Source organism: Marmota monax, unplaced genomic scaffold, assembly GCF_021218885.2.
Source record: "Marmota monax isolate L192 unplaced genomic scaffold, Marmota_monax_Labrador192_F-V1.1 WCK01_AAM20220418_F8-fsc00052, whole genome shotgun sequence".
Taxonomy (NCBI): domain Eukaryota; kingdom Metazoa; phylum Chordata; class Mammalia; order Rodentia; family Sciuridae; genus Marmota; species Marmota monax.
The window spans coordinates 9,006,572-9,034,178 of record NW_026693473.1 but is presented as its reverse complement, the minus strand read 5'-3'; the positions used below and the strand labels follow the sequence as shown (position 1 = coordinate 9,034,178).

The following is a 27,607-nucleotide window of genomic DNA, read 5'->3' as shown; positions in this document are numbered from 1 at the left end:
GGCACTGAAACCAGGGCCTTCACACATACTAGGCAAGTGTTCTTACGTGCTGGTTTTTTATGGCTGGACTGGTATCTGACTTCCTAACATTGATTCAATAAAGAAATCACAGTGAGTATTGAACAGTCTGCTTGGAAACAAACTTGTGTAATATAACCAATCATGCATTTAGACATTCCTGAGCACTGATTGTGCTCTTGATTTTCCTAAATGCTACATAAACTTCAAACAAAATAAAATTATCTTCAATTTTTCAGACTAAAATAAAAAACAGAAACTCAAACTAAATACCTGAAATATAATCTGCTTAAATCATACAGCATCAAATCAATAATCCAAATAAAGTTTATTTGTAAGGTACAATTTTTAAAATGAATTTTCTACAGTTAAAAAAAAAACATTGATAAAGACCATGAAAATTTAGTTAGATCTGGATTTGAACCTTGTCACTTAGCAGGTGTGAGACAATGAAAAATGAGTAACTTGGCCAGGAGCATTTTCCTTACTTATAAACAGGTAAACAGGTAAGAATGAATGCCTGCTTTGCATGGTAATTTTAAGGATTAGATAGGGACCTAGTACTATGTTATGTTAGGTAAGTGCAAATAATAATAGGTTCTCAATAAATGGTAGTTCTTGTTATCAATTCTACTACAACTAAACAAACTACTGAGCCACAAGAGAGTCCAAGGTCTACTTGGTTAGTGGAATATGATCTTGAGATAGTTGGCTAGTAAAATAAAATCCACACACAGTATATATGACACTGTATAATACGTGTAGTACATACTAACTGAAAGTGAACAATATGAACAAAATGAAAGTTTAGGAGAAAATGGCATTTTGCTTTAATCTTCAACTGATTCTTTATTTTAATAATCACGTTATACTACTAAGTCTTAGATTTTAAAAAAACATTTTCCCCACCACGTGGTCCTGGGATTTAACACAGAGGCACTCAATCAGTGAGCTACATTACAGGCCATTTTTATTTTGAGACAGGGTCTTGATAAGTTGCTGGGATTTTAAGTAGCACCCACTTTAAGAAACCATTTCTGAACTTTGAAAAATGAATAAACACACTAGTTGATACTAAAGAGTTTATCAGAAGAAATAAGGCTGAGAGTAGAATCTACCTTGGCTAAAACTAAATACAGATTACTTTCTAAGCTTTACTTTTTAAAAAATTTAATTTTTTTGCAATATGGGGGAATCAGACCCAGGGCCTCATACATGCCAGAAAGGTACCCCTGAGCTATACTCCACAAAGTTTCATTTTTTGCTTATCCAATACCAGGTCAATTAGGAACTCATAATTTGACAAAAACATTTTTATTAGTAGTGTTTGACTATCTAAAATCTTATCAACCATGCTATCTGGCAAGTCTTACTCCTATGAGATAATTATCTACTCTCTGAAACTAGAAATAAGTTTTAAGTTTCAATAAATGGTTTGTAGGGAAAAAAAAAAAGAATCAGTTGTTAAAAAGTCTTAATTTTTCTTCACTGTACAGCAGCTAATTGTAGGAGTATGTGAATACTTTCTAAGAACTAAAAAAGAGGAAGCCAAAAACAGAGGTCTGGGTGTATGAACATATGTACACACTTGTGTATAGACTAAACACAAAACAGAGATAAACATTGTTTTGCTGATAAATCAGTGGTATTACTAGCTAAAATGATTAAAATACCACACTATATTTCAGAGGTACTTTGATTAGATTCCATGACATTCAAAATAATAAGCACATTCTTCTAACAGCAAAGAATCCTCCCACTTTTTATTTACTTCAACATACTGATATAAACCTGCAAGTGGAAGATAAGCTGTTCAATAAAAGCCATTTCATATATATATATATATATATATATAATATACAGAAATTGTTTTAAAAGTCTATTCAGATAATGGATTCTTTTGGTACTAACAAAAAATTAAGATATAAATAATTGACTAGAAATGAAACCATCACTAAATCAAGATACACAAGAACTGCACTTCATTTCAGAACCAAACAAAAACCAAATAATTCCTACTGTGTTAGAAGAATAAAGTACATTTATCATAGTATACATTATCATATTCCCTTAAATCAGGAACTATTTAAAATTTTTTAAATAAAAAATGTTCAGGCTTAATTCTGTCTGTACATTCAGGAACAATTATATCACTGGTTACATACAATTCTCTCATCATGCAAAAAAGCCTCAATTGTTTTCTAACGTCTAATTAAGTCAAATGAACTAATAATAGCAATTTAATTACCACACTATAAATAAGAGAGGTGTAGAAACTGAGCAGCTGAATTTTATTTCCTGCCTATAGTATTTTTGCTACTCAACTGATCTTCTTCATCTATCAGAAGAACTATTAAACACTAATGGCCAAAATAAGAATGTCATTATTGTAGCAACTCTGTGATCCTTACAATCGTATGCGTATGTGTAGAAAGGAGGAGAAAACGAAAGCAGAAAGTTAAGACAGATATGTAAAGGGAATACTGATGACTATAATTATATTTATTGGGGGAAAAAAAAAAAAAAACTGATCTGGTCTGCTTAGTGTACCAAAACAAGCAGTTAGAGCAGACATTAGTGCAAGTTTAACCTGATAGTTTATTTGTCAAAAAAAGCTAGTTCTGAGGAGAAAAAATTCAATCTTTTCCTTGTAAACACAAAGAAACTCAACAGGAATTTTAAAGAGAGTAGGCCAGAATATGCATCAATAATACTTATAAACTTTCTCAAACAGAAAAATCAAGTTGAAGACAACTGTTAAAATATCTTTCAGCCTGAATATATATCAACCTATATATCTTCTTGTTCCAATCAACTTTTGTTAAAAATAAACAAAAAACCCAACAAACTTTTTATAAGAGGTATCACATCTAGTAGTGATGAAAATAAATTAGTCACCCTCCCCCCCAAAGACGCTGTTTAACCTCTAAAGCATAAAAAGCTCTACAATATCTTATACAAATTAACTAGTGTTCTTACAAAACTAAAGCAGTTTAGGACTGATGACATTACACTGTATTTGTGGTGAAGTACGAGGCACAAGAATATATGCATTAATTAGGCATTTTCAGTCTAATCAGTCTCTAAGGTTATCATTTAATTCTTGGCAATATATAATAACTGGTATGCATTTTGGTACTTAAGTCATGAGTTGTGGAGAACAAGAAGCAGTGTATTATAGTAAAAGGGTTTGTATTTGACAAACAACTGCAATGTTGAACAAATCTCTTCTATGAATTTTGTGATTTGTTTTGCTGTTGGTCATTTGTAGTAGATCCTGCAAAGGTAAAGGGAAAAAAAGTCAACATAATTTGCTGCATATTGCTAATCCTGGACCTATTTGAGCTTAAGCTCCTTTCCACTGATATGGATAATAAGCAAACATAAAAACCTCTAGGCCTAATTAGACTGATCTGAAAAAATCTTTATGCACCCCTTAATATTCTAAAGGGCATATCAGGAATATGTATATATTTGGTGATACGACAAACAGGTTTCAGATTGAATAGTTCTGTGTGTAAATTTCAGTGGAGAGTTTATGATAACACAAATACCTAAAACTAAAAAAAGATTTATATTTCTTATCTTGAAAATATAAAATATTACACCTTAGACTCTGAACACTTTTTTTTCTTTACAAAAACAGCAATAAAACAGGTGGAAACAAAGAGAGAAAGGGGGTAGGTAAAAGGAAGGGGAAGAGGAAGAAGACTTTAAATGCTCAAGAAGTAATGGATTTTATAGAACCCAGAGATTTAAAAGCTGGCTTAAAAAAAAAAAAAATTAAGAGCCCCCAAAGAATTTCATAATGCTAAGCAGAATTACTCCTTTGTAAATAGTACGCTGAAAAAAAAACACTAAGCACTGAGCTATAAATCTTAAAATTCATACTTACATAGAAAAAGATACACATTAAATGTGTGAATGTCTTATAGGCAGAGATGGACAAAAGGTCAGAGTTATTTTTCAAAAGCTAGGTTTAAAAAAAAAAATCTGGGCTGGGATTGTGGCTCAGCGGTAGAGCACCTGCCTAGCACAGGTGGGACCTGGGTTCGATCCTCAGCACCCCATAAAAATAAAGGCATTGTGTTGGATCCTCAGCACCCCATAAAAATAAAGGCATTGTGTTGTATGCATCTACACCTAAAAAATAAATATTAAAAAAAAATCCCTTTATTCTTTGACAAAGTGGTGCTGGGTAAAGACTTCCAGCAGTAATGAGGGGTATTTCATTAAGAGTTGACACTGAGTGAGTGGCAACTGCGCCTGACTGTAAGCCTAGCTACTCAGAAGGCTGAGGCAAGAGGACCATAAGTTCAAGGCCAATCTGGTAATATGATGAAACTTTCTCAAAAAAAAAAAAAGAAAAAGAAAAACTGGCGATGCAGTGGAAGAGCACACAGTAAGTTCAATCCCCAATATCACACACACACAAAAAGCCAGACACTGTGGTGCATGCCTGTGCATCTCAGCTATTCAGGAGACTGAGGTCGAAGAATTAAGTCTGAGGCCAGCCTCAGCAACTTAAAAGAAAAACTGCATCTATTCTAAAAAGAAAGTCAGGTATTGAAAGTCTGAGAAGTTGGTGAAAAATTATAAACAAAGAAACGTTCACTTGAACACATCAACAAAAGAAATCCACAAGGGCTGAAGATTTAGCTCAGCAGTAGGGCACTTGACCATGTGTGAGGCCCTGGATTCAATCCCCATCATCACAACGAAGAAAAAAATAAAGGTAAAATGGGAAACAAAGACCCCAGGGCAATTAGGAGTTAGGAAAGCAAAAAGTAGGTAATATATTTTTAAAAAGGAAGAGAGATATGTAACAAATACTCCTTAAGATGACATCTGTTCAAGTTAAACATAAGCTAAACAGACTATAGCATATACAATGGAAATGAAATGCTATATGAATCATACCAAAAGGCTAAAGCATAATATGGATAACAAAAAATATTGTAATCCTGACACTATAATAAGACAGTGACTCATCAGGCTGTATCATAGAATTACTCATATTTAATACTATGCTCACCCAAACAATATAATAATTGTTTACTTTCCTGTAACTTAACTATCTTAGGCACCACAAATAAAATAATTTACACTACTGAAAAGCAGTAGTTTGTGAATACAAAGTGTAGGTAGTAGGTATCAAAAAACTTCACTGATAGTGTAGAATATTTACCTTTGTTAAATACCAGAATAACCGATGATCAAAAATAGGGTCTGTGGGTGTAGTATAGTGGTACAGCACTTGCCCAGCATGTGCAAGGCTCTAAATGCCCAGCTTTCCTGGCAAGGCCCTTCCCCTGGTGAGTAATGGAGTCAGCCACCTGTGGATGAGATCTCTGAAACCATGAGCCCCAAATAATTTTTTCTCCTCTATTGATGTTTTTGTTGGATATTTAGGTCACTGCAATGCAAAAGCTGACTAAAACAGCCAGTCATGGTGGCACACAGCTATAATCTCACCAATCCAGGAGGCTGAGGCAGGAGTATCCCAAGTTCAAGGCCGGCCTCAGCAATTTAATGAGACACTGTTTCAAAACAAAAAAATAAAAAGGACTGAGGATGTTGGGCATGCTAGCACATGCCTGTAATCTCAGCAATTTGGGAGAGTGAGGCAAATTTGATTACAAGTTTGAGTCCAGCCTCAGAAACTTAGCAAGGCCCTATCTCAAAATTAAAAAAACAAAACAAAATAAAAGGACTGGGGAGACAGCTCAATCCCCAGTACTGGAGCCCGGGGGTGGGGATAGGGAGGACTAGATAGATAGATAGACAGATAGAGATATATATTATATATTTTTATGTAAGATAAATATTCTTGTACAAAGCCAAGTAAACTATAAGAAAAAATAGACATATATTGTAACACGTGCTCTTAAATCAACTCTAGGCATAAAATTTTCTTTTGAAATTGGCCATAGGATTAAAATTTTAGAAACACTGGCATAATAATAAAGCCAATCAGCAAATTTTTAGGAGGTTTTTGATAAGTATAAAGCCAAATAAAGTATATTATCTTAGTCACAGAGAATCACAAAGCCTCAGTGATATTTTTAAAACATCTGACCTTGATTTGATTCTTCAATATTCATGCTTTCTCCATCTGCAGTCTCTAACATTTCTTCATCTTCATCGTCATGTAGATCTTTTGAAATTAGTTGTCTAGCTAATTTAATATTCAGTCCTTCATTGTAGTGAAGCTTCCTCTTCATTTCAAATTGTCGCTTTTTTTCTAAAACATACAAGAAGCAAAAAAAAAAAAAAACGCTTACAAAGTCTTGACAAGGATTTGCCCAAGCCCATTTTCCAAGTAAAGTTTTACTGGAACACAGTCATATTCACTTGGTTTTGTCAGGTTTAAGGCTGCTTTTGTGCTAAATGGCAATACTGAATCATTTAAGAGACCATAAAACTTACAAAATCTAAAATACTATCTGTGCACTTCATGGAAAAAATTTATCACCTCTGCTTTAAAATGGTTCAAACACATCTCAATGGAAGAACAGGAATAAGACAGAGCCACTGCAAATTGTTTGTTAAAAAAAAAAATGTGAAGATATAGGAAAATTTTCTAGCAAGAACTGAAAGGGCAAAGAGCAAGCTAGGATACTATATGTTATGTTATGGAGAGAGAGATGGGGAGAGAGAGAGAGAGAGGGATGTATGAAGCCTGTACACATATACAGAGAAAATAAAACTCAATGATTAATAGTGGTTATTTCTGGGTTGAAGAACTATGAATAGTTGTAGTATTTTCATGATTTCTATTTTTGTAACTAAGAAAAAATTTCTTTAAAAAAATCCTTATTATCTGTTAAGAAACTGCCATGATTCTAGTGTTCACCACAGAAACAAAGTTAGCAGCAACTCAACGCAACTGGTAAGCCTCTTACTAATAGCACTTTAAAAGGATTCTTTACTGCTGTATATCAGTGAGCCCAGATTTTTAAATTTCTAAGACCAATAATAAAAATGAAAAGAGGGGGTCAGTATGAAACTGCCAACTGTTTACCAATGAAAATAATATCACCACTGTAAAGATTTCATTGAATTATTGCTGGACACAGTGGCACAGACCTGTAATTCCAGTTTACTGCTGAAGTAGAAGGATCCCAAGTTTGAGGACATCCTTGTCAACTTAGCAAGACACTGTCTCAAAGTAAAAAATAAAAAAGGGATAAAAATGTAGCTCAATGGTAAAGTACCCCTATGTTCACATCTCAGAACTGAGGGGGCAGGGAGAGATTTCATTGAATTATTTTAATTTCAAAAAAGACAGAGACATCATTCAGAATAAAGGTATTCAAAGTACTTTCTTATTGTCCTGTAATTCCTTAAGTTTTCCTTGCCTCCCCCCACTCCTTTTCTTTTTGGTACTGGGGATTGAAACCAGGGCCTAGGCAAGCACTCTATCACTGATTAAGTCCACAGCTTTTTATTTTTAGAGAGGGTCTCAATAACTTGTACAGGCTGGTCTTGAACTTGTGATCTTCCTGTTTTAGCATCCAAAGTGCTACAATTACTAAGTTTTTATTGTCATTTATACAGATATTTTTAAAAAATGTTCATGATCAATCACTTTTCTGCCTCTATTTGGGTTGGGAGAGGGAAAATTTTAGAACCAATATCCACATCATGATCATATAATGTGTTTGAAATTACAAGATTTTGTCAGACATATCTCTTCTCTACTTATAAATTATGTTTGTGGTTTGTTTTGCTCTTTGAGGATTCTATAGTGTAGAAATAAAAAGAAAAAAACTATTAAAAGATCAATCATGGGGCTGAGGATATAGCTCAGTGATAGAGGGCTTGCCTAGCATGGGTGAGGCACTGGGTTCAATCCTCAGCATCACATAAAAAGTAAATAAATAAAAGTTATAAAAAAATTTTAAAGATAAATAAATAAAAGACCAAATCATAACTAAAGTTTTAGTGAAATCTTAATATTCAGATGATGTTGAGACAAAACTGAATACCAAAATTAGCCAAGCAAGGTAGTGCATAACTAATTATAGCTACTTGGGAGGCTAAGACAGGAGGATCACAAGTTTGAATGCAGCCTTGGGCAAGATATTGAGGCCCTGTCTCAAAGTAAAAAGAAAAGGCTAGGGATGTGACTCAGTGGTAGGTTGCTTGCCTAGCATGTGAGAGGCCCTGGGTTTAATCAATAGAAAAGCCAAAAAAATAATTCGGTAAATTTAATTTAAAAAGTAACCCTCTTGTCTCATCACAAAATAACATACATTAATAGCTGAAACTTCAGCAAAAAGAAAAATCCACTCAATTTTCTCACTCAGAAATGGGGCTGAGGTACAGTTCAGTGATAAGAGTGCTTGTGCTTGCCTAGCATACTTAAATGTAAAAAATAAAAAAGGGATAAAAATGTAGCTCAATGGTAAAGTACCCCTATGTTTACATCTCAGAACTGAGGGGCAGGGAGAGATTTCATTGAATTATTTTAATTTCAAAAAAGCCATAGAGACATCACTCAGAATAAAGGTATTCAAAATACTTTCTTATTGTCCTGTAATTCCTTAAGTTTTCCTTGCCTCCACAGAAAACAGAAATGAACCACTAACAACATTTTACTGACTTTTCTCTAAATACATATTTTGTAAAAATGAATTATATACTAAGTAAGTCCATTTTTAAAGTCTGTTTTTCATTTATTATATCAGGATGATTATATAGCCTAATATTCCCAGGACAGTCTCATATTAACTTTAACTAGTGTTTTTCAAACTACATTATGCATCTTTAGTAAACTACAATCAACATTTAAAAAGACGAAATAAAACAAGATAAATTGAAATGTTATCACATAAAGCGCAGTAAATTTGTGCAAATTTTACTTTTGTAATTTTATGTGTACAGATATAAATGGATATTGGTAAAAATACAAATGGCCAAATCATTTTTCAACTCACTGATAGGATGTAGGTAACCCATTTCTCCACATTCATATTAAAAGAGAAATTGTTATACTGCCAACTGTTTACCAATGAAAATAATATCACCACTGTAAAGATTTCATCGAATTATTGCTTTTCTCCAGCAGTGGGGATGAAATTCAGGGAAAGGAAAGAAAGGTACCACAATGCTATCTATCTGTGGTACTGGGGTGCTTTACCACAGACCCACATCCCCAGTCTTTTTCATTTTTTGAGACAGTGTTTTGCTAAATTGCTGAAGCTGGCCTGGAATTTGGGATCCTTCTGCTTTGGCCTCCTGAGTTATTGAGATTATAGGTATGGGCCACAATGGCTGGTAATGAGCTGTTTTAATTTGTATTTTCTTATTTCTAGGACTTGATATTACAATATTTTTCTCTTTGTGAATTATATTTTTATTGTTTAAGAAAATATTTCGTTTTAAGTCTATAAGATAGTGAACTTGGTTTTTTTTTTTTTTGGGGGGGGTGCGTATCAGGGATTGAATCCAGGGGGTTTAACCACTGAGCCACAACCCCAACCTTTTCTTATATTTTATTTAGAGACAGGGTCTTACTAAATTGCTTTCGGGCTTCCTGCCTCAGCCTTCCAAATTGCTGGAATTATAGGTATGCAACACTGTGCCTGGCTTAAACTTGGTTTTGTTTGTTATAAATTTGGAATATTCAAAATTTATTATATAATTTAAAAATATAATATTCATTTCATAGAAAGCTAATATAAATGACCTCAATCTTCTTTGAATATATATTATACACACATGTGTGTGTATTTTTCACTACTAGCAATTGAGGCCAGTGGTGTTTTACAACCCTGAGCTACTTTCCTAGCCCTTTTTTAAAAATTTGAGATAGTGTCTTACTAAGTTGCCCAGGCTGGCTTTGAATTTGCAATCCTCCTGCCTCAGCCTCCCAAGTTGCTTATTATAGGTGCATGCCCCCACACCTGGCTTCTCTGAATATTAGTATTTATATTTGTAATCTTTGTATGGCAGAGCAACATAATGCAAAGAGTAAATGAACATTTGAGTTTCAGAACTAGTTCTAATAATAGTCAATTTATATGAACTCAATAAGTGAATTATGCTTTTTATCTACTTTTACTTTTTATGGGTATTATCTCGATTATTTTAAGTTATTAAAAGTTAACATTTACTAAGCACTTATAATATGCCAGGATCAGCGGTAAGTGCTTTAAATGCTTTATTTCATTTGCCACCAACAACTCTAAAATTAAACTTTTCTTTTTTGAGATGGAGGTCTCACTGTGCTGCCCAGACTCCAGGGTAGCTGGCACTACAGGTAAGCACCACAACACATTTAACTCTAAAAGAAGTATTCTTATGGCTCTCATTTTAGAAATAAGAAACCAAGGCTGGTCACAGTGGCACACAAATGGAATCCCTGTGACAAGCTGAAGTAGTAGAATAGCAAGTTCAAGGGTAGCCTCAGCAACTTAGTGAAACCTTGTCTCAAAAAAATTAAAAAGGGCTAGGGATGTAGCTCAGTGATTAAGTGCTTCTGGGTTAAATACATAGTAACAACAACAACAAAACAACCCCCCAAACCAAAACTAAACTAAACTGAAGCTCAGAGAAATTAAGCAAATCAGCCAAATGGCATATCTGGAGCACAAACATAGGCTTGTCAGACTCCATAGTCAATAATCTTAATTGCTGTGCTATAAATTACAAGATAATCTAAGAATCTATCAATAAGCAATGATTTTTTTCAGACATGTAACTGTTTAAAGTGATAGAACAGTGCTTGATTTGATACTACATGTACTAATATTGGGATGACTAAAAAAAAAAGAGGAAAAATTAAAAAGTGAGAAAAAAATTCCCTATATAATTTATTAACTCTTTTCAGTGGGACATGAAATTAGTCAAATGGCACCCCCTAGAGGCTTGTTCATGTAACTACAACTTGAGGAAACATCCCTAATTACCAAGATCATCCAAATTCTTCAATACACGTTAAAAAAAAATTCCCTGTTTTTTGAAAAATAATGAGGAACCAAACCTAGAAATAATTTCTATTTGAAATCCCATTTCAAAGGCTTTTTGGGGTATATTTTGAAAAAACAAGTCAGAAAGACATTTAGAAGAGATAAGTGAAAATTTCTCTTTTGAACAAATATTAGGTTCACACCATCAAAGTTTCATTGAATTGGCAATATTCTGAAGATAAAAAAGAATAGCAAATTATACTTAAGTAGCTATAAATGACAAAGATTCTGATAACTAACTAACTAGCAAATATTTGGAGTCAATTCTAATGTTTCTAAATTTACTTATAGTACAGTAGTCCCCACATTGTAAAGTTTCAATTATTTTGAGAGCATGTGTATGTTTTTTCTTTTCTTTTTTTAATCTTTTACCATATACATTTAGTTTTCTCTTTTTTGGTAGTGCCAGAGATCAAACTTAGGGTCTCATGCATTTTAGGCACGTGCTCTACTACTGAGCTACATCCCCCCAGTCCTTTGTTTTTTCCTTTAAGAAAAACTGAAAATAAACCATATATCATCATTCCTCAGTATTTGAGGGTTTGGTGCCAGGATCCCCTACAGATACCAAAATCTTCAGATGCTCAAGTCACTTATATAAAATGGCACAGTATTCACATATAACCTCCCCACATCCTGTATAATTTAAATAATCTCTAGATTACTTAAAATACCTGATACAATGTAAATGCTATGTAAATAGTTAATACGATATTGTTTGTTACAGTGAGAAAAAAAATCTGTATATGATCAGTACATACTTTTTTTTTCAAATATTTTTCAATCCATGGTTGGTTAAATCCATTGATATAGAATCTTATCTATGAAGGGTCAACTGTATACAATTTATAAATTATTGGGAAGACTACATTTACATGTTCACAAAGTATAAAAAGTTAACAAGGTAAAATATATTCCTTCTTTCCCCACCTCCACAGATAGTCACTGTCAGTTGCAAAAACAGAAACTGGGAGTAGGCAGCAATGCCTTAACTGTGTAAATACTGTATGGTCTATAAGAGCATCTTCCACTCCTGTTTTAAAAAAATGGCTGTTTCCATTTCCTTGGTCAAGAAGTATGACAATGCTGCTCTTTTTTTTTTTTTTTAAAGTGGTACTGGGGATTGAACCCAGGGGTGCTCTACCACTGAGCTACATTCCCTGCTGTTTTTATATTTTATTTTGAGGCAGGGTCTTGCTAAGTTGCCTAGCCTGGACTCAACCTCCCGAATCACTGGGATTACAGGTGTGCGCTACTGCACCTGTCTCTCTTTTTGTTTTATGGGCCCTATATAGATATTCACTCTACACTTGACCATCTTGGCACATTTCATAAAATGTACCACTATCTTAAAACAGAAAAAGAATGAGCAAGAAGGAAATGAGCTATTAGTTACCTACTTCAAGATCATTCAAACACTCAATGACTCTGAGAGCATTACATTTCTGCACCAGCTGTACAGGGGGTTGAACCCAGGGGCACATTAGCTTGGAGCTACATCCTTTCTAAAAGATTTTAATTTTTTAAAATTCTGAGACAGATTCTTGCTAAGTTTTTGAGGGTCTCACTGAATTGTTGAGGCTAGCCTCAAACTTACAATCCTACTGCTTCAGACTCCTCAGTCCCTGGGATTACAAGCATGTACTACTATTCCTGGCTGCATTAATTTAACATGTATTTGCAATGTACCAGACACTAAAAAGTACAAAGAAAGGAACACTTAACAATGGCTGTAAAGATCACAAAAATGTCTCCGGAATATTTTAAATAGGGGGGGTGGGGGGCATTATATAATAAACGCATATTGGTAGAATGTGAATTATAAAAATACTGCTTTCCATTTTCTTACCATCATTTTCCAATCTTCCAAATAATTTTCTTTTTCTTTCTTTTTGCAAAAATTATAAGCTTCATGCTGAAAGCAGAAAAGGAAATAAATTACCTTGTTCTTCAGGTGTGAGTTCACTATCCTCCTCTCCACTGCTTTCGTGTTCCCGAGACTGATACTTTGGTTCTGAGCCTTCAGCAGCAGATAATCTATACAACAATCATTTACAAAGAAGTTAAGACTGTGATATCCTTATATTATTTGTCTTAATCAACTTTTGAGACTCATGAAAACATCTGAAGATCATTAATATACTAGCTATAACCTGATATGGAAAATGAAAAGCAAATGAGTAAAACTGGTTGTAGAAACCAATAAGCAAAAGGAACAGTGGGATGGGTACAAGAAATCAATGATAGAAAAGGAAGAGAGCTTTTAGGAATTAGCTAAAAATTAAAACTCAGATAACATAATATTGAAAAAACAAATCCACAGGAAATAAGACACATTTCAACATGTTCAGTTTAGGTACTCTAATCTTCCTGCCATCTGCATACATTTATTTTAATCAAGAAATGAGATTATAATAGTTGGTATGAAAAATCTAGATAAGGACTGGGGATGTTGCTCGGTGGCACAACATATGCTTAGCATACGTGACCCTGGGTTTAATTCCCCAGAACTGCTCCCCTCACCCTCTGAATCCACAAAAATTAGATAAACTTAAGCTTTTATATTTATAGAAATAAAGCAATGTAAAATATAACTTTGTACAATTAAAAACTATGTAAGTGAAGGTGCTTTACTACTTACTTCTTAGCTAAGACATCTGGAGACATAGCTTCAGTGGTTTCTGAATCACTATATGCATCTTCATCCTCACCTATCATACTAGAATGACAAGCAGGCTGTAATTAGCACGTGAAATTATTTTCCCACTAGAAAAAGAAGTTAAGAAAACATAACCCTATCAACTTAATTAAAATATCAATATATTCATTACTCCGTTATCAAATTTTTGAGACTTAAGTTTATAGTGTTTCCACATAAATATTTCAAAGTATAGCATTGACTGGGGATGTAGATAAGTGGTAGAGTGCTTGCCTAGTATGCATGAGGTCCTTGGTTCAATCCCTAACACCGAGGAAAACAAAAAACAAAAAAAACAAACTCCCCCACCTAAAACAAAAACTCTGAAAGTACAGCACCAATTAAAAAAAAAAAAACTGATTAAAGTTCAATTCTCTGCACTGCATATAAATAAATAAATAAAATAAAGGACCACCAACATTTTAAAAAACACACACACGCGCACGCACATATATATGTATGTGTATGTATTTGTATATGTGTGTACGTGTGTGTACACACACACACACACACACACACACACCAAGACACATGATCTATGCAAGACAAAAGACTAGGTAAAATAACAAAATTAGATATTAAACACCTAATTCAGGAAGTTTGAAAGCTATTTTAATTTTCTCATTCTATTATCTAGGAAAAAATATACCTCATGTCCCTGCAAAAATGGGTATCCTTGGGGCTGGAGTAGTAGCTTAATGGTGGAGCACTTGCCTAGCATTTGTGAGGCACTGGGTTTGATCCTTAGCACCACATAAAAATAAATAAAAATAAAGGTATTGTGAAAAAATTCTTTTTTTTTTTAGTTATACATGGACACGATATCTTTATTTTGTTTATTTATTTTTATGTGGTGCTGAGGATCGAACCCAGTGCCTCACATGTATGAGGCGAGCACTCTACCACTGAGCCACAACCCCAGTCTCCTGTGAAAAAAAATTCTTAAAAAAAAAAAAGGCATCCTTAATTCTCAAGCCATTGAATGTATATGAAGCAAAACTCAATTATTTATATATATATATATATATATATATATATATATAAAAAACTGCTGGTTTATACATTCTCTGGTTAAGGAGAGAAGTGCTATAATTTAGATGAGCTTTTTTTTTTTTTTAACCAAGGGAAGATGAATTAAGCTCATCTACATTATTGGATTTAATTAAGCAGAGTAGAGTAAAATATACATAATTTGTCAATTTATAAACATGTTCTACAAGAAAATTCTAGATTATATTATAAAATTTACAGATAGATTTTGTGTGTTATATGCATATAAAAACAATAACTTTTTGTATACTAAACAGTGTGAGTGAGATTCTTAGGTAGTGTAACATACTCTTTCTATAAAAAGTATTTTCTTTTAAATATAATGCTTAAAAATGCCATCTGCAGTGGTGCATACTTGTAATCCCAGTGACTCCAGAGGCTGAAGGCAGAAGGATCATAATTTCAAGTCCAGCCTCGGCAAGTTAGTGAGACTCTGGCTCAAAATAAAAAAAAAATGAAAAGGCCAGGGATATATATAGTTCAATGTAAAATGCCCTTGTGTTTGATCCCCAGTACCAAACAACAACAACAACAAAAAAACCCAAAACAAAAACAAAAACACCTAAAAAGAAATGGAAGACTGGTTGTAACTCAGGGTTGACTGCCGAACTAGCATATGTGAGGCACTGGGTTTGATTTTCAGCACCACATATAAATAAATAAAATAAAGATCCATCAACAACTAAAAAAAAATAAAAAAAAAAGAAAGAAATATAATTCATGAAAGGAATGGTAAAACTGAGCAATGAACTGATAAAAGCTGTGAATATGTATCTGTGTATACATACAGCTTCAATTACTACTTAGGGATCAACCAACCTTTCAGCAACTCTTAGAATAAAGTTATGGGTAAGCCAAAATGAAACAAAGTCAAATATCCCATTCATTTAGATCCATCAGATATGAACGAGCAAAAAAATAATGCCTACATTTTTTTTTTCTTAAATCATGTCCAATCTGAATTATTTTAGGACAATTATCTCCAACTAACACAGGTAAGTAAGGCATGGCTACACCATGTTTACTGAGAACAAAGAAAGCCCTGATTTTGGATTCTGGTTCAATAAAATATGTTTTAAGGTATATACCTATAATTAGAAGGTATGAACTTTTTCATGTGTTTCTTCAAATTTTATTAGTATTAAGCATCATTATTTGTAACTACCTTCATTATTTCTCCTTAGTCTTGTCGCATTCTTTAACATCTTGTTTTGTTAGTATCAAATTATCCTCTAAAGTTTTCATCCATTGGTTTAAAATACCATATTTTTTTATCTCTATTTAAATGGTGACTTATGAATTTATGTTGTTTTATTTCAATGACAAATTGTTTTAGTCCTAGAAATCTTTATTTTTCAACCAAATTAGGGCATAATCTTATTTACTTATTAAACTTATTTAGAATATCCATCTTTCTCATGCTTTTTTGTTTTCTTATTGGATACTGCAACACAACGTCATTTACTAATTCATTAAAAAAAAATAAAAAAATTCTGAGACTCAAAAATGCCAAAAATCACAATGAACTAATAGATTAGGTAAGCTCAAAAAAAAAAAAAAAAAAAGAATGTGAGCTAAGTGTGGTAGGTCTATAATTTTAGCTCTAGTCATCAGGTGGCTAAGACAGGAAGATCCCAAGTTCAAGGCCAGTCTCAGGAACTTAGCAAGACCTGGTCTCAAAAAAGGGAGGGGAATAGAGGTGGCTGGGGATATAGCTCAGTATAAATCATCCAATCTCCTCTATGGGTAGGGGTGCATGAGAACATGAAAGAGTAGTAATGAGGTAGTGATAACCATCTGTCGGTTCAGTGTGTTAGGAAAGAGTTACCGTCTATGCAGTTATTTTCTGCAAAGCAATAGAATAAGTTTCTACTTTCTACTTGGGAAGCAAATAAACCCAAATATCATCTTCCTTTCAAGAAAGATAAAGCTCACTAATCTATGTGCATCACTAGCAACTAATAATCACTAAGGTACAACAAATACATGTTTACTATTAATGTACAAAATGGCATTCAGAATTTTAAAGTGATACAAACTATTAATAAAAAATTATGCAACTGTTTTATTAATTAGTGTAGTAATAAATATGAAATAAAACACAAATTCAAATCAGCTGTTATCTAAAAACTGCAATCAATTTAAGATGGAAATAAGTTTAAGAAGGAATAATGACTGTGTAACATTACCTGTGGTAAGGAGTGCTTGGTTCATCTATTTTCATTAAACCATAGTCTTTGTCTGCTGGATGATATGTTGCCAAGATGTTCATTTCATCCCACTTCTGGGATTTTTTACTAGAATAAAGACAAAAAGAACGCTTAATATCCATATATTATAAACAAAGTATTCAGAATATATATAAGGCATTCAAAATACTATCACATGCTTAGTCTTTATCTGGCTTGTAGAATTAGAAATAATAAAAATCCAGGATTGATGAATCACATTAGTTACATATTTTTGATTTATTAGATATCAATAACTAATCTAAAAAAAATAACAAATATTTTCTTGGCATAATTTCTTCGGGATAGCTATTACAAATGAGAACATAAAACTACAGAGAAAGCCTCATCAAATTCTAAATCAAAATCTATACTAAGTTAAAATTGAGAATAAAATTATAGCTTAATCTGCCTTTAATCTAGAAAATTAGGATTTACTTAAGGGAAACAGAAATGCTTTAGGAATAACTGATAATATCCATTCAATAAAGTGTTTATGCAACTACTAAAGTGCTTAATAATTAAATGCCTTAATTATAAATTCTTATCCACCCATTAAAAAGGTCCTCAAAAGTCTACCAGTCAACATTATTTTTTTTTACATTATACAGTTTGTGAATTTTGTTATGTAATTGAAAATAAAACTAATTTAAAAGAAAATCAATGTAAAATTTTAAACAGTGAGTCAAATCACCATTTCTGCATTTGGTCCAAATTGGATAGATTTTACTTTACATATTTTTGATTTCCCAAATCTTGAAGAATGATGTACTTAATACCATATTCCCTTCTTCATGTTCTCAAATGGGTTTCTCCGAGTCATTTCAACAATTACACATCCACTTCTAGCAGGTAAGTGTGACTTTTTGTTTTCTTGCTTTCTACCCTAAGACTCAGTGTCCACATTTCAGACTAAGAATATTTTTTTATTGCAGTAAAAATATACATAATGTACAGTTCACCATTTCAACCATTTTAAAGTGCAATCCTGTGGCATGAAGCATATTCACACTGTTGCACAATCACCACCACCATCCTCCTCCAAAAACTTTTTCATCTTCCCCAACTGTAACTCTACAGTTGAATACTAACTCCCTGTATTTCCCTTTGCCCAGCTCCTGGCAACCACCATCTTACTTTCTGTTGTTATGAATTTGACTACTCTAGTTATCTCACTTCACTGAAATCATACAGAATTTGTCTTTTTGTAAAGGCACTTAACATAATGTCTAAAAGGTTCATCTATGTTCTAGCTTAAGTCAGAATCTTTTTTAAAGCTGAATAACATTCCAGTGCAGCCAAACTAAGCACTTTTGATTATGCTTCAAGTCTTAATTACCCTTCATTTTCTCAATAGGCAAAAGTTGGCCCAGATATTCCACAGGTAATCCAAACTACAATTCCAGGTTTTCTCCAAAAATCAATGTCAGAAATTACCTAGTTTTTTCACTTTGAAATGGTCAAAACTTTCAAAGCTTGTAAGAAAAATTTAAGACACATGAGTTGTCATTTTTAAGCAGAGAAATAACATTTTAAATGCTGTGGTATTCATTCAGCATAGAACTCACAGGGATATCCACTCCATTCACCTGAATTTTCAACTAACCAATTTTAAGTGTCACAAATACCCAAAGAGAGTCACTTGACTGAACTAGACTGAGTAAAAGGGATCTTGCTTTAATAACACTGATTTCCACAGATGCCTAGGATTCTATCCCAGTAATAACTGGTATTGTGGCAGAAAACAAAACAAACTCAACTAGGAGACATTTAAGGTTTAAATTTCAGTTATCCTTCACTAGTCCTGTGACTATAGACAAGTTCAGTAAACATTCTCTCTTGGGTTATGTTTATATAGACATTATAATAAGAGGGGAGTTTAATAACAGTTCTTATGACTTAGAATTGTTGAGAGAATCAACTGAAATGATGTCTATAAAACCAAATGGTACTTATAAAAGTACCATGCAAATATAAGGAGCTTTTATGATTTTGAAATGAAATCTTGGGTTAAGAATCCTGAACAAAGCCAGGTGAGATGGAACACACCTCTGATCTTGGTGACTCAGGAGACTGAGATACAGGTATCCAAAATTCAACGCAAACCTCAGCAACTTAGGGAGGAGAATGTCTAAATAAAAAGTAAAAAGGGCTGGGGATGTAGTTCAGTGGTGGAGCATCCCTGGGTCCAATCCCCAGTAGAGCAAAAAAGAATCCTGAAACAAGGTCTTCCTTAGCACAGTAGAAGATGGGTTCAGATATGGCATCCTGAAAAGAAGTTTCAATTGCGCTTGAAATGATTTAGACTTAAGGCCTGCCACAGAATGAGCACTTTTAAAAAGCAATCTGCTTTCCATTTCCAATTAAATCTAGTTTTAGAAATTTAATTTTGGTAAATATTTCTATCACCTACAAATTTTTGACTTAGAAAGCCAATTATCAGGTTTGCAATATCCTAAGATTTAAGAGAAATAAAATAGTCAAGGGTATTCTGATTCACAGGATAATGAAAAAAAAAATCTTAAAAAAAAAATTTGGGTATTGGGAATCAAACCCAGGGCTTCATAAGGCTAGAGAAGCACTTTACTACTTTTTGAGAGAGGTCTTGCTAAATTGCCTAGGCTGGTCTCACACTTATGATCCTCATATCCCACCCACCTGAGTTGCTGGAATTACAGGCCTGTACCACTGCACCTGGCCAAGTACAAGTTTTAAGAGTAGATTTTGTGAAAGAAACAATCCAATTAATAAGGAAAGCTCATGTTGTAACTAAATGTTCCCTCCTAATAAATATTTCCTACTAAAGATGTGAAGGAAAACTAGGATATCTCCATTTACATCATGGGCAAACAGGCAAAACTACAGTGTAGGGATGTGTATTTAGATAATTATCAGAACTAAGTCAGAATGATTATTTCTATTCTGGGAAAGGAGAAGACTGAAATGGCAGGGACATTTCTGAATTCATAGAAACATTTCATTTCTTGATCAGAATGGTAGATACAAAGGCGATTGCTTTTTATTAATTTCTTTTATTTTTATTTTTTTTTAGCTGTAGTTGGACACAATACCTTTATTTTATTTATTTATTTTTTATGTGGTGCTGAGGATTGAACCCAGTGCCTCACATATTTTAGGTGAGCACTCTACCACAACCCCAGCCCCTTATTAATTTCTTAAGCTTTAAACTTTACATTTAATACTCTTTTCTGGATGCATATTACAAGAATACATTTTAAAAATAAACTTAAATGACCGTGTTGGGTGCTTCCTAATCTCAACATAAAACAAGTTATTCCTAAATGGTAAATGAATTAAAAACGACAATTTATCATCATTATTTAAGATACAAAAAGAATGAAGATGGACCACTAGTGAGGGGAAGAGACATTATTAACACCTTATATTATTTATATAATATTATTATATATATTATTATTATATATTATTTATATAATATTATTATATATATTATTATTATATATTATATTATTATATATATTAACACCTTATAAATCTGTTTTGCAAGATAATGACAGAAGAAAAATAACTACAGGACACAGTACAAATTGTCTTTTCTTAAAATTAAGTCTAAAATTTAATAAGTACAATCCATGCACCCTAAGCCATTAATAGTTTCCTTTTTTACTTTTTCTTCAGTACTGGGGTTTGAATCCAAGGGTGCTCCTTCACTGTGCTACACACTCAGCCCTTTTTATTGCTTTTTGAGAGAGAGTCCTCCCATGCTGCCCAGGCTGGTCCTCCCATGCTGCCCAGGCTGCAGCTGGGATTATAAGCATCTGCCAACATACCTGGCTAGTTTTTAACCTTCTTAATGATTGAATAATAATAAAACACTTAAAAAAACCTAGGTAAGTAACATAACAAAACACTTTTATAACATAATAAAATACCAAATTTAGATATTTAAATTGAATCCAAGATTTTCCTATTTAAAACAAGGCAAAAATGGGCATATCTACATGTATTCTATTCACTGATGATTTTAGGACAATTTGCTAGGATAGTGTTTCTGAGTTAAAATTTATCAAGGGCTTTGTGGTATAGCTCTATGCTGCTACACAGCCTTTTTTTTTTTTTTTTTGGCGGGGTGGGTGGGGTGGTGGTGGTGGTACTGGGGATCCAAACCTGGGCCCTGGGAGCACTCAATCACTGAGCTACCAGCAGACTCTTGTTATGGACCAGACTGGAGACTCAAGTGATGCTCCTGCCACAGACTCCCAAGTAGCTGGACTCAAGGCATGTTTCACTGTACCCAGCTTTCTATACAACTTTTAATAGAGAAGACTATTTGTGAAGTCTCTAATAATCACTAAAACATTGCTAGGGCTGAGCATCTGTGGGTTTGTTTTTACACTTCAGCAAGTATAAAATAGTATTTAAGAGCTGTTTTGTATTTCTTTGCTCATTATCTAATAAATAGTATGACAAATGCTTATTTTGCTTTCCTTGTGTGAATTGTTTATATCTTTTGACTATCTATTGGTAATTTTCTCCTGTTAATTTGAGTGAATTCTGTAGATTCACATAAATAACCACATTATATACATAACCCGATTTTTCCCCAGCCTGTCATTTATTACTTTCCACTGTAAATGAAAATTAAAAGTTTTATATATTCAAAGTAACATTCAACCTGTGCATTTCCTTAGCATAAGAGAAAAAGAAATCCTTAGAATTGTTCTTATCCAAAAAAGATAATCATCTTACAAAAACAAGCATTTTAAATAAGGGTCTAAAACAAAAAGTTCCAGCCAGGCGCGATGGTGGTGTATGCCTATAATCCCACTGGGGAGGCTGAGGCAGGAGGATCTCAATTCAAGGCCAGCCTAGCAATTTAGTGAGGCCCTAGGCAACATAGGGAGACCCTGTCTCAAAACAAAACATAAAAAAAAAAAAGCCTGGGGATGTGGCTTGGCATTCCCTGGGTTCAATTCCCAGATCCCAAAACAACAACAACAACAACAAAAACAGGCTCAAAAAATGCTAAGAATTTTTTAGGTGGAAAATTAGTGAAAAAAAGAAACCACAGGGTATGGAAATTAGCACCTCTAAAGTTTTGGTAGAAACTGTGGAGAAACAAAACTCAAGGAGCAAACCTGAGTTTAATCCCAATACCATAATGAAATGTATGACCTCTTTGGATATCTCTGCAGACAAAAATAGGGGAACCACCACTTATATGGCAGCTCTGCTGTGATGGTGAAAGTACCTGCTGGTTTCAGTTTCCTCCCTCCCCCTTGGGTAACTGGTTTTCCTACAGCCTAAATCTGGTCCTGAAAAAGTCACCATTTTTTATTTTGTTAGCTAATGAGATGCCATCTCAAAGAACTACTTGTACTTCTTGTCACTTAATAGTTCTATGATTGAAATGGAATGGCGGATTTTGCTTCAAGGTGTTAAACCTCTAATTGCACATTTCAATAAATGTTTTTCTTTTAATAAAGATTCAACATAGGTTCACAAAGCACAAGACTTTGAAGCTTGATACCACTACTGAACAATTAAAGTAAGACATATAACAATAAAAACTATCACGAGAGCGCAAAAAGTAACTTTTGGAAAACAAACTTTGTTTTACTCAACAAAGCTTTGGATATAATATTCCATGTCCCTTTAATAGGCAGAAAGACGAAGTTGGAGCATGCTTATATCTTACATTATATCAAAGAAAATCCAAGCATAAATTTTTCAAGCTGAATTTACCTGTATTATCTAAGACTACTGTAGAAGTCAGATTGAACAGAGTAGCAAATTCCAAAAGAGATAATGTAAAAACAACCCGAAATGTGGGGAAAATTAGAGTTCTAAATTTCTATTATTCTCAACTAACAGAGTAATAGAGTTAACAGTTTAGGGTTAAACACTTTAAATTTATTAACTCATTTAATACTTAAAAAGGTATAGATAAAAATAGCTCACTGAAAATCAGGGGTAATAAAATCTGCTAATGGAGTGGCAGATAAGATCTGAACCCAGGCAATCTAGTTCTTGATTAAGCACTAAACTATAATACTTTTCACATGACAGCATTAGTAACATTTAACATCATATTTTCATAACTCAAAATGAAAATTTTCACACTTTAGTTTCTGAAAAATAATACATCTTAAAATGGATGGCATCTTATAAACATAACTGGCAATAATTTTTCTTTCTTGATGGTGTACCTTAGAATCAATGGTATCTTACTTTCAACAAAATACTCACACATACTAAGTCTGTCAGGTTAGACCTTCACAAGTTGTGTACTACATTTGAGATATCTTGATATCAAAGAATAGGAATTCCACAATCATAGGACAGTGGTGTTCGAACTAGTTGAAGTATAACTGTGCTATGGTGTACTGAGATTTATCTTTGCCTAATTATGTGGATTTATGGATCCTGTTTGGTTTTAATTAACCCTCAAAAAAATGGTACCAGACAAATGGTACCTGAAGAAACTACTCACTGAAACTAAAAAGAACCACTGCAAAATATAAAGAGAACTATAAGAAAATAACAGCACTGAGTCAACTAAAAAGCCCACTACTGATGGCTTGATTAGTTCTAACTAGAACTGTATCAAAAAATAAAAAATGCTTAAGTCTATTTGAGATATGAACCTCAAATTTATAGACCTCACTTTATGTGTATATTGAACCTTGAAAGTTATGTGTTGTTAGTACACATATGTGTATATGAATTATGAACATATATATTTGAAGTGTTTTAATTTTTTTCCCTTTAAAAAATCTCTTGGTAATAAATCTCTTTATAATAGAGGACAGAGATGAAATAACTGCATTTTACACAGTAAAGGCACCAACAGAAGGTAGGGTTCCTCTTAATTATTTGTGCATTCTCTATGTGGGGATTCACTTACTTGCTCAAATTTATTTGCAATCCCAAAACTAGTATTGGAGGTGCCTTAGTGGTTGCTCACAAACACAAGCAGACTAAAAAATTTGGGGGTTGTTCACTGTACATATTCCCAGTTGAAGCCAAAGGCAATACCTGGATTACTTCTTTCAGCTTTTGTACTGTAAAAGTATCTTTTTCATGGTCTATTTAGTACCATGGGGTTTTTGTTTTGTTTTGCAGTACTGGGAACTAAAACCAGGGGCGCTCTACATTTTTAGCCCTTTTTATTTTGAATTGGGGTTGTGCTAAGTTGACCTGGCCTCAGCCTCTCAAGTTGCTGGAATTACAAGTGTGTACCAACACACCCAGCTAGCACCATATTTTTGTATTTTTATTGGTGAATGGCTACCAAGAACAAAGTTCTGGCTAGTGTTCCTAAGAACAAAGCTGTCACGTGACTTGGTAGATAAACTTTTTTCAGGTAAGAGTTAGAGTACTATTGGCCATGAATTTAAGGCTAATGAATCAATATGTTAAATAAGATGTCCTTAAATAGAAACACACAGAAAACAAGGTTATATATTAATCAGTTGATGAAAATGAGACTAGAGGCTTGTAGAAACCAAAGCCCACAATTTCCCCTGGCAGCAAGGGTTTGGTATTTACTAATTTAGCACCTATGAGGACTTTACAGAACATAATTACTGCAAGTAATGATAATCAACTTAGATTCTTGCCTTATACTCTTTGATCATTTTCACACAGACCATTACATTATCTTTATGAGTGTCTTAATTTTTAAGTGCATTGTAAATTGCAAGAGCTATTTATTTTCAGTTCTTTTTATACAAGACGGGAAATGTTGGAATCCTATGTGAAGGAACATAAACACTATAGAAAGTTCAAATGTGTTCAACTTTATTTTTATTGTTTCTGTTCAAAGCAGCTCTCATGAAGTTACTAATATTGCTTGCAATGAGCTGTAACATAAATAATAATGTATACTGTATTACTAATATAATTCGTTTCTGTGCTTTACAGTCATATAACACTGATCATGAAAGAGCTCATTTCCTTTGCCACCTGAAACTAAACATTACGAACCTCAATGAATTAGGGCTTCATAGGTCCCTTTGAAAACAAGGATATAACCCTCCACTAGTCAAGTCAGTCCCTCACCTTGCAAAAATCCCTTTTAAGTGAGTCTGCCTCACCAAAAGTGACTACAGAAGCAGCGATTGTACCTTGTTGAGTCAGTGTAGTATAGTAAAAACCTGGATCTAAATGCCAGTCAATTACAGAGAGGCTAACCCTAGAGTGGGGGTCATGGGTTAGAGCAGATCAAACTTGAGATAGAGAAGGAAACAAAAGTTAAGAGGAAAAGAATCAGATACATGATAGCTGGACACTATGAAGCTCACATTGAATAACAGCTAAATAACATAAAAGCCAGTGAGAATCATATTCCTGCTGCTGAATACTCTTCTTAAGGCTGCATTGGGGGTGTTGGGTAGTTATTTTATTTATTTTTTAATTATCTTGGTCTTCCTGCTCTAGTTATGTTCTATGTTCTAATGAGATTCTGTTCTTAATCTCATGATCTCTCTAACCATGACACCCTCAATCTCTCATTTAAAGCAGTTTCTCCAAATAGAGGCTGGAAAACTGTCTGAGGGAAATAAAATTCAAGTGTCCAAAGGAGTGTGCATGTAAAGAGGAGTTAATGTCCCTTCTGATCTTAAAAGGCCACCATTTTAAATTACACTGTTAGTACTTTCTTCAAGGTAGCATAAATCCCCGTAAATATTTGCCTCCATAAAATAATAGTTCCTTTTATGGTCCTAAATTAGATCATTCCTACAGGAATGCCCTAGTTTTAATATTCTAAGATTTCATAAACATCCTTATTTTAGCTTTATGAGTAACATTTCAATAACTTTCTTAGGCCTTATTTCCAGAATGCAGAGTCCTTATAGTTCCAATATCCTATAACATCCATGATCTCTTACACTTCTAACCCAGGAGTATATTTTATACTATAGATACTACACTGCAACATCTTTTTTTTCATTGAGCATTGTACCTTAGATATCTTTCTCTGTACACAAAACGCTTCTCATTTTTTTAAGGCTAGCATAATGTTCCATTATACAAATGCACCATAATTAATATTTCACCAGCTCTTACTAATGGACCTTGGGTTGTTGCCAGTTATTTACATTACACACGCTACTTAGAGTGACTATCTCAACTTGCTGTTCTCTGAACTGCTCTGAACTTGGTACCTCTTAATAGGAACAAAAACTAGAAAGAACCCAAAATCTAGTTGCAGATGCATAAATATTTATCAATAAATAAATTTCCATTAAACACACATCAAAGGCTTGGAAAATTTTGGTTTCTTTTACTGTAGAGATAATGACAAACCAGGAACTCAGTGAGAGTGGCACGAAGCTTAATGGGCAAACCGTCTTTTCTTTTGAGAAGTGTAACAGCTTGACCCTAGATCCTAAAGGTAAAATACACTTTTCCTATGGAAAAATTTTAGATGCCTCCGAGATCAAGTTAAGAAATAATAAAAGCTTAAGAGGTGAAGCTTTGAAATTTGGATTAGATTCTCTAATGCTGCCAATTGTGGAAAGTTCAAAGGCTATGTTTGTTTAAAAATACTACATATACACACATACTTTAAAAAATGAAACGAACAATAAATGCCACAGCTCCTGCCTTCTCTGGAATCACCCCACCCGGCGCGGGCCGGAGGAGCAAAGCCGGGCGGCGCCGCATCCGCTCAGCCTCTCCCTCCGGCAGCGCACGGGTCGGGGTCGGTAACGGCGGCGGCGCCGGCACTCGCCCGCCCGGGAAGGAGGGGCTTCCCTGACCGTCCCTTCCGGCTCTCACCTCAGCTCCTCTTCAACGCTCCGGTGGGGCTGCTCGGCCGAGGCCACCACCGATGAAGTCGTAGACGTCTTGTTCTTCAGGATCCCCTTGATGGGCCGGTGCGAGGCCGTCGAGGCCGCCATTACCGGTCTTTCCGGGTGTCGGCTCAGGGTCGCTGCTGGCGTAGGGTCCGGGAAAAGAAGGTCGGGCGCTAGCAGAGACTCGCCAGACAGCCGCGAAGCCCGTTTAGGGCTAACGCGGCCGCTCCCGCTGTCGCAGAAAAGACTACCAGCGTCGCTGTCAAGACACAACGACCCCAACGCCCCAGCCAACGCCGCGCGGCTGGTGACCCTCCGCCGCCGGCACTTTACCTACCGACCGCGAAGAGAGGCCGGCCTACTGCCCCAGCCGGGGAGCGACGCCGACGTCGAAGCCAAGCGGGCCCGCCCTCTCGCGATATCTAGGGAGGGGGCGTGGCAAGAACAAAGCCGGCTTCCTAGCCCCGCCCTCTCTGCGCTCCCGCTCTGCGCACCTCACCCCAGCGAAGCGCTAGGAGTTTAAGAGAACCTTAGAAGAGGTTCCCGGCTTTCTTCTGTAGACTTTCATGTCTCTCAAGCAGCCTCTCCCCTACTACCTTATGAAGCCGTATTGTTATTTCTTTTGTATGTCGGAAAGCTGAAACTCAGAAGTGACCTTACTCCCCAAAGACACTAGCTGACTTTCAAAGAAATGTTGTCTCCTTTTCCTATTCAATCCTTAGGAAAGCTTAACTCCCTATTGTAAAATCATTGAATATCAGCGTTGGAATGGTCCTTAAAGACCTATTATGAAATCATAGGATATTGCCTTTATGAAATCGAAGAATGCCCAATTTGGAATACCGTAACTTA

General features: G+C 34.4%; 1 protein-coding gene across 1 annotated transcript; it reads right to left on the bottom strand.

Moving 5' to 3' along the window:
• Positions 1–327: 327 nt before the first annotated feature.
• On the bottom strand, positions 328–27,155 carry Ppp1r2 (protein phosphatase 1 regulatory inhibitor subunit 2). The gene is made up of 6 exons (XM_046457985.2): positions 26,739–27,155; positions 16,932–17,039; positions 13,636–13,713; positions 12,937–13,031; positions 6,098–6,262; positions 328–3,295 (listed from the first exon to the last, which is right to left on the bottom strand). The coding sequence occupies exons 1-6, from the start codon at positions 26,858–26,860 to the stop codon at positions 3,249–3,251; spliced, it is 615 nt and encodes a 204-aa protein (XP_046313941.1). The 5' UTR covers positions 26,861–27,155; the 3' UTR covers positions 328–3,248.
• Positions 27,156–27,607: the final 452 nt, after the last annotated feature.